At 39.3% G+C, this 16791-nt stretch overlaps 2 protein-coding genes and 1 long non-coding RNA gene across 3 annotated transcripts; all 3 read left to right on the top strand.

Annotated features, from left to right (window-relative positions):
* The first annotated feature begins 5014 nt into the window (after nt 1–5014).
* Nucleotides 5015–10697, top strand: LOC113034336 (uncharacterized). Its single transcript, XR_003274159.2, has 3 exons — nt 5015–5139; nt 10347–10427; nt 10513–10697. It is a non-coding gene; the product is annotated as an uncharacterized LOC113034336 (long non-coding RNA).
* LOC113034335 (nuclear factor 7, brain-like) lies at nt 5090–7401 on the top strand. The gene has a single exon (XM_026188808.2). The coding sequence runs from the start codon at nt 5166–5168 to the stop codon at nt 6585–6587; it is 1422 nt and encodes a 473-aa protein (XP_026044593.2). The 5' UTR covers nt 5090–5165; the 3' UTR covers nt 6588–7401.
* Nucleotides 10698–11952: 1255 nt separating the features above from the next.
* On the top strand, nt 11953–16663 carry LOC113033621 (nuclear factor 7, brain-like). The gene has a single exon (XM_080309441.1). The coding sequence runs from the start codon at nt 14435–14437 to the stop codon at nt 15851–15853; it is 1419 nt and encodes a 472-aa protein (XP_080165567.1). The 5' UTR covers nt 11953–14434; the 3' UTR covers nt 15854–16663.
* Nucleotides 16664–16791: the final 128 nt, after the last annotated feature.

The raw sequence follows: 16791 nt of genomic DNA, 5'->3' as shown, positions 1-16791 counted from the left end.
ATGCTGTTTGTTGATTACAGTTCAGCGTTTAACACAATAGTGCCCTGCAGACTGTTCACAAAGCTCAGGGATCTGGGACTCAACAGCCGTCTGTGTGCATGGGTGTTGGACTTCCTCACTGGCAGAACTCAGGTGGTGAGGGTGGGTAGATGCATCTCTAACAGCATCACCATCAACACAGGAGCACCTCAGGGATGTGTCCTCTCGCCACTGCTCTACTCCCTCTACACTTCAGACTGTGTGGCCACCCATGGCTCCAAAACCATTGTGAAGTTTGCTGACGACACAGTGGTGTTGGGTGCCATCTCCAACAACGATGAGGCGGCCTACATGGATGAAGTGACGAATCTGGCATCATGGTGCCAGGACAACCACCTCCAGCTGAACGTCAGCAAGACCAAGGAGCTGGTGGTGGACTTCAGAAGGGGTCAGCACAGAGACTACAAGCCCATTATCATCAATGGAGCTCCAGTGGAGAGGGTGCAGTCCTTCAAGTATCTTGGTGTCCACATCTCCTCAGACCTGACATGGTCTGCCCACATTCAGGTCCAGACCAAAAAGGCTAGGCAGCGCCTGTACCACCTACGACAACTGAGGAAGTTCAGGGTCTCTCCAAAGATCCTCAGGATTTTCTATACAGGTGCTGTGGAGAGCATCCTCACACAGAACATCACATCTGAAGGACCCGTCCCATCCTGGCAACAAACTGTTCCAACTTCTGCAATCTGGTAGAAGGTTCCGCATCATCCGGGCAAGGACAGAGAGACTCAAAAGGAGCTTCTATCCCCAAGCCATCCGGGCCCTAAACACACACACACCCGCCCTCTCACATCATCTATAATTGACTGAGAAGACAGGACTCTCTTCCAGACACTCTAAACCAAGGCACAATGTACATTTCAAATTCCTTTAATTTTAAATATGTTTATATTGTCTATTCTGTAAAATAGTCAGATTGTCTATTCTTATTAATGTACAGAATTCACCTGCTTGCTGCTACTACTGCACATTCACCCAATGTATATACTATATATATAATGTTCTTCTCCTCTACCCCCCCCCCCCATTTTTGCACATGTCGAGGAGCGTGTCAGGTTACATTTCACTGCGTGTTGTACTTGTATAACTATGCATGTGACAAATAAAGAACCTTGAACCTTGAACATGGAAAATCACTTTAGAATAAAATATTTGCTTCTATTAGTTTGTAAATATTCTTGTTGTGCTGAAGCTGTTTTATTCAAACAATCAGCAGATTTGACAAAATCAAGAATTTATTTTAAGCAGCTACATTTTAAATCTTTTTTTCAGACCAACATTCACATTTAACCCCAGACAGAAATCAAATGTGATCATTGATAAACTTTACATTCTCACAGCTAATCTGTATGTTTACAAACTCAGAAAATAGTTTGTATGAACAAAGCTGCAGAGATTTCAGATGAAGGTCCAGCTTTATAATAGTTGATAGGTTTGTAGCTTGAACCTATTCGCTGGAACGTTGAAGGCAATATAATTACACAGCAAGCACGCACAAGATGGAGACAAAGTTCAGATTATTTTCTCTAGTAAAAATGTTTACACTGCAAACATTTACACTTATCCTATTTTTAAATGTAAATCATTAAATGTTAGAAATGACTTCACTTAACAGATAAACAGAACACTAAGACTGAGCCAAGTTCATCTGTAAATATTTTAAATAAACAAATAAAATGTCTAATCACACTTTCACCTCAGGTCAGTGTCAGTCTGATCAGCTCAAATCCAGAATCCTGCTGCGATAAAGCAAATTGTCTCTTTAGGATCAAATCAAACTGATGCTGCTGATGTGGTCGCTGTAGTGTCTGTAAGTTTGAGTCTTGTGTGTCATCTGCAACACCACACATTCAGAGGGGGAGAGAGGGCAGCACAGGCCTCGACCAACACCCACAAAGCTCTCCTGCGGGGAAAGAATCTGGCCAAAACTCCACTGGTTAAAATGTCTCTGCTCTCTGGTGTCACTGTAGTGCAGAGGCTTCAGAACTAGAATCCTCTGGTTTAAAGATTTCTTCAACATTAAATAATCCAGTGACAGTTGTCTGTATTTCCACCGCTGCACGCAAACAATAACTGTTAACAATGAATTCAGCAAACTTTATTTTTCAAATTGTAAACAAATACAGTTTAAAACAGCATTTCTGTCGCTGCCACAGAGTAACTCACATTAGGACCCCGTCCTCGTTTGGGCTGTTAAAAGTCAATTTACTCGCGTGAGCAGGATTTCTATCCGAGAGCAGGGAGCTGCCCGCCAGAGCGTGAAACTGTCACAGCGCGTGTAAAGGAGACACTGCTCTGGTCTGTGATCTCTGGTCTCCCACTCAGAGACACAGGTTCCTGAGTGTCTAGCGTTCCCACAGCTATGGGAGGCGCTGAGAACACTCTTCGTGTGAGAGAAAATCGCCTCACGCAAATATTTAGAGCCAAATACTGTCAATAATGCAATGTTCTTAAGACTTGTCAGGTAGTCGAGCTTTTCAGTTCAATCAGCTGCATTTCGATGTCTTCTGTGTCCAGCCAGTTAAAGAGAGACAAATCCAGCTGCTCATTAAAGCTTTCTGACTTGATCAGAAAAGAAAGCATTGGTCCATACACCCGAAAGTCCTGAACATGCATAGTGATTTCTGCCTTGAGTCTTTGGATGTATCCGTGTATTTCCGTGGTGTTGATGCTGCGCTGAGTGGGCAGCACCTGAAGCATGAAGCGCCTGTCAGTGCGCCCCAGGGTGGCTGTGGCTACAATGTAGCTGCCATCACCAGTGTGTGAATGTGTGTGTGAATGGGTGGATGACTGGATGTGTAAAGCGCTTTGGGGTCCTTAGGGACTAGTAAAGCGCTATACAAATACAGGTCATTTTACCATTTTTACCATTTGAAGTGTTGGAGTGTGGACGTTTCAACATTGCTTGAAAAACTGCCAGCTAGTAACGTCTCTCACCGGTAGGCGAAGTGATTTTTAGCCAATTACAAGTTGAATCATGTAGTTGGGGTTGTTAGCTAAGATACTGTCATTAAGAAGCGGCACAACTAACATGTCTACTCGAGCTAATTTGCGATGTGCACCGCTGGCCTGACCGTAGATATTTATTTTTAATGCACGTTTTCAGATTAAGTCATTGCGTGTCGTGCCATCAGTGCCAGCTGTGGTTAGAGTGCCCAGGGTTGCCAACCCCTGATCTATTGCTTTCCTCACATCAAGAAGCTGTCAATCAAAATCAATACAGCTCTTCCTGCATCTGGAGCTTGTGAAAGACTGTGTGAGACTCCTGTTCACTGCTGAACAGTTACAGCTTCACAGCAAGAACCTTGAGAGCAAACTGCTCCTGAAGCTCAACCATGACCTTCCTGTGTGAAATAGAGTGAAGAAATAGTGCATTTTTAATAAATATGCAGAAATTGATGCACACCCACACAACTTATGGTAAAGTGAGCTACCTTGTATGTACATATGTTGAAGTTGCCTCGTTCTAATGTTTTTTTCTGAGGCTGCTGTGCCATTTGGAGTAAAAGTGAATATAATGTATACAGCACATCTTGTCACTGGAAATGGTTTGCACTGTTCATATATTTATATTATTTATTGTAGTTATTGGTTAAAAAGCTTTATGTTGTGAAAAACTGAAATCTGGAAATTCTGGATCTTGTGCCTTATTTTGTTAATGTTTTTACATATTCTATTTGAAAATACTAACATTTGTATATTCATTTATTTATTTATTTTTGTTTGTTTGTATGATAGCATTTTTTTAAGGTGAAAAATAAATCAGACATTACAACCAGTTACTCAGTACTTGATTAGTCTTTTTTACCAACTACTTTACTCTTACTTGATTAATTTTTTGGACGACTACTTTTCACTTTTACTTCTCTGTAGACTGGTGCGAAATAAACAAGCGAATAATGCAGAAGACAGATTTTTCATGGGAAACTGGTCTCTGAGTTACTGAGAGAGAGAATTCAGTTCAATTCATTTTTTATATAGTGTCAAATCACAAAAACGGTCACCTCAAGGAAGTTTTTGGGAGTCCCTACAACTCTAACCAAGTATAACATCATAGTTATTGTCTTAATTCACATGTCATGGTCTGAATAAAGCTCGTGTTTTGTGTGGATAGTTATGCTACAATCATGGCCAATAATCGGTATACCCTACACACGTTGCTCCACGTTATGTAAAATATTTTATTTGCTGAAAGTAACGAGGTTAGGATTGTTTAAAAAAAAAAAACGGAATATTTCATTAATTCGGTTTATACAACCTGATTGGATCCCTCCATCCTGATGCCTGCTGCTGTGGATAATGGACCCAAACCATCCTCTGCATCTCCTACTGGACCTGCATGTAAACACTTCCTTCTTTCCTGAACTGTAACGTGTTCAGAGACATTCAGAGATTCTGTGTCCCTGAACTCGAACTACTTACAGGATGTCATCAGTTTACAGTAATACAGTCATCTTTGATTGAATCTGATCAAAGGAAATTAACTTCACTGGTATACATTTAGTTTATAACAAGCATATTTTAATGATGTATTATTTCAAAAGAATAAACTTTTGATTTCATGTATTTCAGCTGCATTTTACTCAGAATTATTGCTTCATGTTCATGAGGGTCAAGATTTTTTCTTTGTTTTGAGTGTGAGAGCAGAGGTCTGGCAGGTTGACAATCCCCTGTGATGAATCCAAATTAATGTCTTTGGCTAAAACGAAAACTTTAGTTAAATGCAGATAAAAACTCTGAGAACAAGCTGACTTTTCCTACTTGAACTTCTGAAACACCACAGCTTCACCTCCTTTGTGTCATTTTTATGTTCTATTTAGGTTTCGTTTTTTAAAAGGAGAAGTCAAGATTTTCTTCATTTTTCACTTTGGTGTCGTTTTAAGGAGCACAAACTGAAAACTATCTGAATGACTCTGACAGCGCCCTCTGACGGACACAAGTGTTATGTGCGTGTTTCAGTTTAACACGTGATCCATGAAAATGAAAGTAAATTCCGACACTTTTGAACTGAGCTGAGACGCCATTACAGGGAGTCAGATCTCTGCTGAAAAACACACGTTTGGAGGATTTTTATCAGGAAGTTCAAGAGACACTAATTTGGTGAGTTAAAAATACTTAAAGATCAAATGGCTGACAAACTCGGACTTGTTGAAAATTTCCTGAGCTGCCATGTGTGTTCAGAGACTTTCAGAGATCCTGTGTCTCTGAGCTGCAACCACAGCTTCTGTTCAAGCTGCCTGCAGAAATTCTGGGAACAAACTACAAACAAAAACTGTCCCATTTGTAAAAGAAAATCTTCAAAGGATCATCCTAATGTCAACTTTGCGCTGAAAGAACTTGCTGATTCATTTGCTGGGAGACAGAAATCTGGATCATCTGAGACAGAAAAGAGAGAGAAGAAATTAACAGTGGTGTGCAGTAAACATGAGGAAGAGCCTAAACTGTTCTGTGTGGACGAGCAGAGAGCTGTGTGTCCTGTGTGTGAGTTTTCTCTCCACCACAGTCACAAAGTGGTTCCTGTAGAAGAAGCAGTCAGTGACCTGAAGGAGCAGCTGAAATCTGACTTAAAGTCTCTGCAGGACAAGAGGAACAAATACAAACAAGTGGAGGAAACATACAATGAAGTGATTCAACACTCCAAGAAGCAGCTGTTGTCCACAGAGAGGCAGATCAGAGCAGAGTTCAACAAGCTCCAGCAGTTCCTGAAAGAGGAAGAGGAGTCCAGACTGGCAGCTCTGAGGGAGGAAGAGCAGCAGAAGGGGAGGACTATCAGCAGAGAGATGAAGATGATTGAGGAGCAGATCTCCTCTCTGTCAGACAGCATCTCTGCTGTTGAAGAAGAGCTGCAGAAACACAGCGTGCCATTCCTCAGCAGTTATAAAGACACTCAGAGCAGAGCCAGAGCCCAGAGCTCAGTGTCAGATCCACAGCTGGTCTCAGGAGCACTGATAGATGTGGCCAAACACCTGGGCAACCTGTCCTTCAGAGTGTGGGAGAAGATGAAGGAGAAGGTCCACTTCAGTCCTGTCATTCTGGACCCAAACACTGCAAACTGCTGGCTCTATCTGTCTGATGATCTGACCAGTGTGAGATATGGAGACACAAATCAGCAGCTTCCTGATAATCCAGAGAGAAACACTAAGCATACCAATGTTTTTGGCTCTGAGGGCTTCAGCTCAGGGAAACACAGCTGGGAGGTGGAGGTGGGAGACCATCCTGTCTGGAATGTGGGTTTAGTTAAAGAGTCAGTTGAGAGGAAGGGAGAGTGTTTTTCTTCACCAAAAGATGGAATCTGGTGTTTATTCCATCGCAGTGGAAAATACAATAATGGTGATGGTCAGACTGTGACAGTGAAGAAGAGTCTCCAGAGGATCAGCGTCCAGCTGGACTATGACAGGGGGGAGGTGTCCTTCTATGACCCTGAAGACATGACTCACATCTGCACTCACAGAGACACTTTCACTGAGAAACTCTTCCCATATTTCAGTATTGGAAAGGCAGGAGACGCCAAAACCTCTGATGTCAAAATCTGTCAAACTGAGATTTGATTGTAAAGTGATTCTTTATTTTAACTGTTTTTTCAGTACAGCAGCAGGGTTAATTTTAGGGAAATTATTAATCACACTGTCTAACTTCATTATCAGGTTTTATTTCATTTTGTTGTTCTAGTGGAACTATTAGCAATTCAATGAAACCAAAGCAACTTTTTCATGTGAAAATCTTGTGACCCACTCGAGTTTCTGTAAGAAACTTTTACATTTTTTCTTGTTTCTTTTAAATTAATATTTTCAGAATATTTCTCATGTTGTTCTTGTAAATATTTTTGATAATTTTAAAATCTGAATGATGATTTCTTTGCTTTTCAAAGTTGTTGAGTGTGAACAGTAAACTGTGACACTTCTTAAAAGAAGGATTCATGATTAAACATCAGCAAGAGTCAACTTTACAACTACAAGATTTAAATGTCCTGATTATCAGCATCTTGTTTTCAGTTAAATAACATTTGAAAGTAACACGTCTTCTTTAAAGTTTTCCAAATTCAAAGAAATGACTTCTAAGTTGTGACGCTGTCTCATCAGTGTAACTACACTTGATTGATTTCATTAAAAATGTTCTTTCTTGTGTTGTTTTTAACCTTAATCAGAAGCTGACATCTCTCACAGTTTGAAAGATTTCTGGATCTTCTCATGTTTCATAATTAGGTTTTAATTTGATTTTCAAACTTCACTCTCAGTCTCAGTGTTTCAATGAATCACCTACCTTTGATTTGTACTTCAATGTTATTCTTTAACTGCTCTCTTTGATTATTGAGATCACAAAATGTTTCTGTGAAGTGAAATAAATAAATTCAGTGATTCTGTTGTTGTTGTGTTTGACAGTAAATCAGCTTTTCAGACACAGTCATTAGTTCAGATTCATTTAACATGGAAACTCACTTTGATTGTTGTGTTTACATTTAACTGACTCCTTAGAATAAAATATTATTTGCTTCTATTAGTTTGTAAATATTCTTGTTGTACTGAAGCTGTTTTATTGAAACAATCAGCAGATTTTATCAAATCAAGAATTGATTTTAAGCAGCTACATTTTAAATCTTTTTTTCAGACCAACATTCACATTTAACCCCAGACAGAAATCAAATGTGATCATTGATAAACTTTACATTCTCACAGCTAATCTGTATGTTTACAAACTCAGAAAATAGTTTGAATGAACAAAGCTGCAGAGATTTCAGATGAAGGTGCAGCTTTATAATAGTGATGTTTTATTTGTATATTATATTTACGCACAAGATGGAGACAAAGTTCAGATTTTCTTCTCTAGTAAAAATGTTTACACTGTAAACATTTACACTTATCCCATTTTTAAATGTAAATCATTAAATGTTAGAAATGACTTCACTTAACAGATAAACAGAACACTAAGACTGAGCCAAGTTCATCTGTAAATATTTTAAATAAACAAATAAAATGTCTAATCACACTTTCACCTCAGGTCAGTGTCAGTCTGATCAGCTCAAATCCAGAATCCTGCTGCGATAAAGCAAATTGTCTCTTTAGGATCAAATCAAACTGCTGCTGCTGATGTGGTCGCTGTAGTGTCTGTAAGTTTGAGTCTTGTGTGTCATCTGCAACCACCACACATTCAGAGGGGGAGAGAGGGCAGTACAGGCCTCGACCAACACCCACAAAGCTCTCCTGCGGGGAAAGAATCTGGCCAAAACTCCACTGGTTAAAATGTCTCTGCTCTCTGGTGTCACTGTAGTGCAGAGGCTTCAGAACTAGAATCCTCTGGTTTAAAGATTTCTTCAACATTAAATAATCCAGTGACAGTTGTCTGTATTTCCACCGCTGCACGCAAACAATAACTGTTAACAATGAATTCAGCAAAATTTATTTTTCAAATTGTAAACAAACACAGTTTAAAACAGCATTTCTGTCGCTGCCACAGAGTAACTCACATTAGGACCCCGTCCTCGTTTGGGCTGTTAAAAGTCAATTTACTCGCGTGAGCAGGATTTCTATCCGAGAGCAGGGAGCTGCCCGCCAGAGCGTGAAACTGTCACAGTGCGTGTAAAGGAGACACTGCTCTGGTCTGTGATCTCTGGTCTCCCACTCAGAGACACAGGTTCCTGAGTGTCTAGCATTCCTACAGCTATGGGAGGCGCTGAGAACACTCTTCGTGTGAGAGAAAATCTCCTCACGCAAATATGTAGAACCAAATACTGTCAATAATGCAATGTTCTTAAGACTTGTCAGGTAGTCGAGCTTTTTAGTTCAATCAGCTGCATTTCGATGTCTTCTGTGTCCAGCCAGTTTAAGAGAGACACATCCAGCTGCTCATTAAAGCTTTCTGACTTGATCAGAAAAGAAAACATTGGTCCATACACCCGAAAGTCCTGAACATGCATAGTGATTTCTGTCTTGAGTCTTCGGATGTACCCGTGTATTTCCGTGGTGTTGATGCTGCGCTGAGTGGGCAGCACCTGAAGCATGAAGCGCCTCTGTCAGTGCGCCCCAGGGTGGCTGTGGCTACAATGTAGCTGCCATCACCAGTGTGTGAATGTGTGTGTGAATGGGTGGATGACTGGATGTGTAAAGTGCTTTGGGGTCCTTAGGGACTAGTAAAGCGCTATACAAATACAGGCCATTTACTATTTACCTTGGCAGCAAACACAACTTCTGTTAAAGCTGCCTATCTGAAAACAAGCTGACTTGTGATACGTGAACTTGTGAAACACCACAGCTTCATCTTCTTTGTGTCATTTTTTATATTCTGTTTAGCATAAAAACTGGAGAGCTGAACATTTTTTACGTTTTGGCTTTTTATGTTTTCGAATGAAGCACAAACTGGAAAACTATCTGAACACTAACAGCGTCCTCTGGTGGACACAAATAATATGTTCGTCTTTCAGCTCAACACGTGACTCCAACTTTATAATATTGGTGTTTTATTCGTATATTATTTTTACTCACAACATGGACACAAAGTTTGTATTTTCATTTACGGAAAAACGGTTTTTTAAACATTTTATTTCCACTTTCTTACATTTTTAAATGTAAATCGTTAAATGTTAGGAATGACTTACCAGGTAAAAAAGAGCATTAAGACTGAGCCGAGTTCATCTGTAAATATTTTAGATAGACAAATAAAACATCTTTTTCTTGTATTTCCATAAACAGTGGGTCTAAATAAATAATTTGTCAGGAGTTATTAAGAAATGTTGAGTTACTATAATTAACAGAGAAAGATGAGTGATTAATTAAAAGTCAGTAAAACTTCATTTATTCTTTTTGTCAATTGAATCTTTTTTTACACTGCAGACATGCAAAAACCTGTGATATCAAGTCAGACTGAGATTTCATTATAAAGTCAACATTTTCTTATGGGGGGAAAAGTTACAGTGGCAAAGCTTTATCGTAAAAATGTGGTTGTTGTTTTTTTATTTTCTTCTTATTAGCAAACATATTGTCTATGGTTGATTAATATTTTACTCATCAGCACCTGCAGTGATTTTATTGCTTGTTTGTTTGTTTTTCCTGAAAATCATCTTTCAGACATTTAACCCAGCATGTAGTTTTATTTATTTCAAACTAGTGATGTCAAACGATTCAAATTTGTAATCAGATTAATCACAGGATTGCTGTGGATTAATTTTGATTAATTACAATTAAATATCATTCATTTTTGGTCATGGTCCTTGTGCCTGCCCGGCCAGCCCAGCGCGGCCGCAAGTATTTTTGTTTTATTTTTGTCTCTCTCTCTCTTCTCTCCTGCTCTCCCGCCCTTGGCCGACGCACCTGCAGCTGATTACCGATGATTCCTCACAATGTTTGCTGACTCTTCATAAGGCAGGGGCGCTGAGCTACTCCTCGCTGGAATATTGAGTAACTCTACTTAGTATTGACTGGCTCTGTAGAAAGCAATCATTTCCTGTGCGTGCCTACGAGTAACTTTCGTGTTTGTGTGTAGATTTCCCGGAGCTGTGACCCGGGACCCCTGAGTGCGAGTGGAGCTGTTCAGCGTGGAGTTGTGTGTGCGAGGAGCGTGAAGAGTGGAGCGGGTGTGAGGACCTTGTGTTTCCCTACCCTGTGGACCCTTCCCCCCTCGTGTATATAGAGCACCCGGTGTGGTTAATAAAGCTCAGTTAAACTGTGTTTCTCAGTCTGCGCCCGAGTCTGTTCCATTCATCCTGAAATTTTTAGTCGGTATTAATCGCATTTCATTTTGCATGAGCAAACAGACTCAAGAAAAAAGGGAATACATATGCACTTAACATGCTTATTGAACATCTTGAACATTCATGTTAACAAATAACTCTAAACATTTATCAACATCAATGTGGCCCTGTTACTAAGACTAACTTGTTGATAATGTCCGAGAGGAGAGCTGACCGCTTCTTTACAATGTTGCCTGCAACTGAGAACAGTCTACAGTTGTGATTTTTCCCTCAGTTTCCCACTCATGTGCCACTGTTAACAAATGTTCAGCACATGCCTCTGCAAAGTGACGCTCCTCTGTCTTCATTATTCTCAATGCAAATGACTTTAATTCCTATGCAGCAGTAAGTAGATATGCAGTAACACCAAGATAGTTACTGTTACTCACAGAAGTCCAGTAGTCACCTGTCAGGGCGACATGTTTGGCTACAGCTAAACCCTCGTGCTTTTTTTCCTTTTCAGTTTCATAGAGCCCATGAATTTTTGACACTATTGTGCTTCTTGTTGGAGCTTTTTACAAATCAACTTGCAAAACCTTTGTAAAGCCCATGTCCTCGGCGATATTAATAGGTCTGCAATTTGTTGCAATCCACTTGGCAATTGTGTCAGTCAATTTGTCCAAGGTAGGTTCACTGAGTCCCGAGGCTTCGTGAGTGGTTTGTTGCAAGCTGGGCAACAAAGTGCTAGCAGCATTCCCGACTAACGTATGCTTCGGGTTAATGTGATATTTTGAGCTGGAAGTGCTTTGGAGAAAACAAAATTCTTTCCTGCACAAAGCGCATAATACTTTATGTCGCTCGACTGTTCAGTCTTGTTGTTTTTATACTCAGATTTCCCATTGAGAGGGCCAACGTGCTGTTTGTCATCTTGCATATTGAGTTGGTTGGTTCAGCTGCCCGTCACCAGATCAACTGCTCATTTGATTCTACTTGGACAAACTGCCCGAAATGTGTTGACAGAGACATTCCAGGGATTTTGAGTCATTCTACTCTTCAGATGGGTTAACTGCGTTAAAAATGTTAATCAGATTAATCATGATGATGGATTAATCTGCGTTAATGAGTTAATTTAGACAGCCCTAGTTCAAATGCATTCATCACAGAAGTTTCTACTTTTATTGTTGTTTTTACATTTAATTGATTCCTTAGAAGAAAAGAACATTTGATTCTGATGGTTTTTAAATACTCCTGTTGTGCTGACACTGTTTTCTTGAACCAGTTGTAGCACTGATGTCGCTGTAAAATAGATATATAAGCTACTGGACTAGTTCATGGTTCAGAGGAGTGATGGAGGAAAGCACAGTAAAGAGACCAGAGCCAGAAACGTTTCAAATAAAAAGCAGCCATCTTTAATAAAACAGAAAAACATCAACATGATCAGTTGATGTTAAGTAGCTCACACTTATCCTTACATTTGTTCTAAACCCCACAGCTAGGTTGTTTCTTTAAGATTTAGTTTTTTATTTAAGATTCAGAAATCTTCAGTTTCATAATTTACTTCTTTAATAAGAGACTTTAAGAGAATTCAAGATCAGTCTGTTCTGTGCAGGACTAATAAAGTTAATTTAGTGTTATAAGCTCATTTAACTTGTGCTCATTATTAATCATCCTGATTAGTTTCTCTCTTGCACGAGCAATCAAATCTTATCAAAACCCTTTTTGGTGCGTTGACCCTTTAACACAAAGTTCCTGTAGAGAAATAAAAATAAATTTACTCGCGTGAGCAGGATATCTCTCCGAGCACAGAGAGCTACCTGCGAGAGCGTGAAACTGTCACAGCGCGTGTAAAGCAGACACTGCTCTACAAAAAGGTCAAAACCACACAAAAGTTCAATTCATTTTTTATATAGTGTCAAATCACAAAAACGGTCACCTCAAGGAAGTTTTTGGGAGTCCCTACAACTCTAACCAAGTAGTACACCATAGTTATTGTCTTAATTCACATGTCATGGTCTGAATAAAGCCTGTGTTTTGTGTGGATAGTTATGCTACAATCATGGCCAATAATCGGTATACCATACACACGTTGCTCCACGTTTGGTGAAAGTAATGAGTTTAGGATTGTAAAAAAACGGAATATTTCATTAATTCGGTTTATACAACCTGATTGGATCCCTCCATCCTGATGACTGCTGCTGTGGGTAATGGACCCAAACCATCCTCTGCATCTCCTACTGGACCTGCAGATAAACACTTCCTTCAACAACTGTTTCAGCTTCACTGACACAAAGATACAGAAAATCTACACCTCACACCACAATCCCTGTACTCAGTTTAGACATAAGATCCTTATTGTGTCATATTATGTATTGATTTATTGAACACTTCACTCTTTGTATTTTTTCTTTCATTGGCTTCATTTAATGTATTTATAAGAGCTCTACAATGTTGTTGTTGTTTTTTGTCTTTTTAATTATTTTTCAAGAAAGTGGATGTGATTGACAACTTCGAGGCAGTAGTACCTTAAACATGACTTTGACCAGAATCTGATTTGTGACATGTGACTGTAAATTCTTCTGTGTTGTCACAGTTCAGTGTCATATTATGTCATATCAACAGTTTATATCAGTTTTATTTTTTGATTATTAGCATTTCTGGTCTGTTCGCTGTGATTTTTCTCTTTATTTTTCATTATAATTTCGGTGACATCTCTAACACTGGTCAGCTCATCACATTTCAGTTCATGACAAACTTGAAAGTTGGAGTCTAAAGGTCTAAACTCTTACGCAGGTTTGAGGCCACAGACCAGGTAGTAAAAGCAGATATCGTGTTTGGTGGTTATTAATTAACTAGAACACCATTACAACAGGTGAATTCTCTAAAAGAACTTTGCTTTCTTGAAGGACTGTAAGGTTCAAGCTGTAAAGATGTGACATTTGATGAGTGTAGAAACTTTCCTGAACTGTAACGTGTTCAGAGACATTCAGAGATCCTGTGTCCCTGAACTCGAACTACTTACAGGATGTCATCAGTTTACAGTAATACAGTCATCTTTGATTGAATCTGGTCAAAGGAAATTAACTTCACTGGTATACATTTAGTTCATAACAACCATATTTTAATGATGTATTATTTGAAAAAATAAACTTTTGACTTCATGTATTTCAGCTGCATTTTACTCAGAATTATACCCTCATGTTCATGAGGGTCAAGAATTTTTCTTTGTTTTGAGTGTGAGAGCAGAGGTCTGGCAGGTTGACAAACTAAACCCTGTGATGAATCCAAATTTATGTCTTTGGCTGCAACGACAACTTTAATTAAAACTGCAGATAAAAACTCTGAGAACATGCTGACTTTTCCTACTTGAACTTCTGAAACACCACAGCTTCACCTTCTTTGTCTCATTTTTATGTTCTATTTAGGTTTCGTTTTGTTAAAAGGAGAAGTCAAAATTTTCTAAATTTTTCACTTTTGTGTCGTTTTAAGGAGCACAAACTGAAAACTATCTGAATGACACACACAGCGCCCTCTGATGGACACAAGTCTTATGTGCGTGTTTCAGTTTAACACGTGATCGTGATTCATGAAAATGAAAGTAAATTCCGACACTTTTGAACTGAGCTGAGACGCCATTACAGGGAGTCAGATCTCTGCTGAAAAACACACGTTTGGAGGATTTTTACCAGAAAGTTCAAGAGACACTAATTTGGTGAGTTAAAAATACTTAAAGATCAAATGGCTGAGAGAGCTCTTTTTGAAAATTTCCTGAGCTGCCATGTGTGTTCAGAGACTTTCAGAGATCCTGTGTCTCTGAGCTGCAGCCACAGCTTCTGTTCAAGCTGCCTGCAGAAATTCTGGGAACAAACTACAAACAAAAACTGTCCCATTTGTAAAAGAAAATCTTCAAAGGATCTTCCTAATGTGAACTTTACACTGAAAGAACTTGCTGACACTTTTGCTCAAAGACAGGAAGACAAATCATCAGAGACAGTAAAAAAGAAGAGGAAAGTGGATGTATTTTGTAATGATCATCAGAAAGAGCCTGAACTGTTCTGTGTGGACGAGCAGAGAGCTGTGTGTCCTGTGTGTGACTTTTCTCTCCACCAGAGTCACAAAGTGGTTCCTGTAGAAGAAGCAGTCAGTGACCTGAAGGAGCAGCTGAAATCTGACTTAAAGTCTCTGCAGGACAAGAGGAACAAATACAAACAAGTGGAGGAAACATACAATGAAGTGATTCAACACTCCAAGAAGCAGCTGTTGTCCACAGAGAGGCAGATCAGAGCAGAGTTCAACAAGCTCCAGCAGTTCCTGAAAGAGGAAGAGGAGTCCAGACTGGCAGCTCTGAGGGAGGAAGAGGAGCAGAAGGGGAGGACTATCAGCAGAGAGATGAAGATGATTGAGGAGCAGATCTCCTCTCTGTCAGACAGCATCTCTGCTGTTGAAGAAGAGCTGCAGAAACACAGCGTGCCATTCCTCAGCAGTTATAAAGACACTCAGAGCAGAGCCAGAGCCCAGAGCTCAGTGTCAGATCCACAGCTGGTCTCAGGAGCACTGATAGATGTGGCCAAACACCTGGGCAACCTGTCCTTCAGAGTGTGGGAGAAGATGAAGGAGAAGGTCCACTTCAGTCCTGTCATTCTGGACCCAAACACTGCACACTGCTGTCTCTATCTGTCTGATGATCTGACCAGTGTGAGACAAGGAGACACAAATCAGCAGCTTCCTGATAATCCAGAGAGAAACACTAATTATACCAATGTTTTTGGCTCTGAGGGCTTCAGCTCAGGGAAACACAGCTGGGAGGTGGAGGTGGGAGACCATCCTGGCTGGCTTGTGGGTTTAGTTAAAGAGTCAGTTGACAGGAAGGGAGAGTGTTCTGCTTCACCAAAAGATGGAATCTGGTGTTTAACACATCGCATTGGAAAATACACTAATGGTGTTGGTCAGACTGTGACAGTGAAGAAGAGTCTCCAGAGGATCAGAGTCCAGCTGGACTATGACAGGGGGGAGGTGTCCTTCTATGACCCTGAAGACATGACTCACATCTACACTTACAGAGACACTTTCACTGAGAAACTCTTCCCACATTTCAGTGTTGGAGAGGCAGGAGACGCCAAAACCTCTGATATCAAAATCTGTCAGACTGAGATTTGATTGTAAAGTGATTCTTTATTTTAACTGTTTTTTCAGTACAGCAACAGGGTTAATTTTAGGGAAATTATTCATCACACTAACTTCATTATCAGGTTTTATTTCATTTTGTTGATCTAGTGGAACTATTAGCAATTCAATGAAACCAAAGCAACTTTTTCATGTGAAAATCTTGTGACCCACTCGAGTTTCTGTAAGAAACTTTTACATTTTTTTTCTTGTTTCTTTTAAATTAATATTTTCAGAATATTTCTCATGTTGTTCGTGTAAATATTTTTGATAGTTTTAAAATCTGAATGATGATTTCTTTGCTTTTCAAAGTTGTTGAGTGTGAACAGCAAACTGACACTTCTTAAAAGAAGGATTCATGATTAAACATCAGCAAGAGTCAACTTTACAACTACAAGATTTAAATGTCCTGATTATCAGCATCTTGTTTTCAGTTAAATAACATTTGAAAGTAACACGTCTTATTTAAAGTTTTCCAAATTCAAAGAAATGACTTCTAAGTTGTGACGCTGTCTCATCAGTGTATCTACACTTGATTGATTTCATTAAAAATGTTCTTTCTTGTGTTGTTTTTAACCTTAATCAGAAGCTGACATCTCTCACAGTTTGAAAGATTTCTGGATCTTCTCATGTTTCATAATTAGGTTTTAATTTGATTTTCAAACTTCACTCTCAGCCTCAGTGTTTCAGTGAATCACCTACCTTTGATTTGTACTTCAATGTTATTCTTTAACTGCTCTCTTTGATTATTGAGATCACAAAATGTTTCTGTGAAGTGAAATAAATAAATTCAGTGATTCTGTTGTTGTTGTGTTTGACAGTAAATCAGCTTTTCAGACACAGTCATTAGTTCAGATTCATTTAACATGGAAACTCACTTTGATTGTTGTGTTTACATTTAACTGACTCCTTAGAATAAAAGATTATTTGCT

Source organism: Astatotilapia calliptera, chromosome 12 (genome assembly GCF_964374335.1).
Source record: "Astatotilapia calliptera chromosome 12, fAstCal68.1, whole genome shotgun sequence".
NCBI classification, from domain to species: domain Eukaryota; kingdom Metazoa; phylum Chordata; class Actinopteri; order Cichliformes; family Cichlidae; genus Astatotilapia; species Astatotilapia calliptera.
Note: the sequence above shows the minus strand (reverse complement) of the source record. Positions and strands in the feature narration are given on the sequence as shown.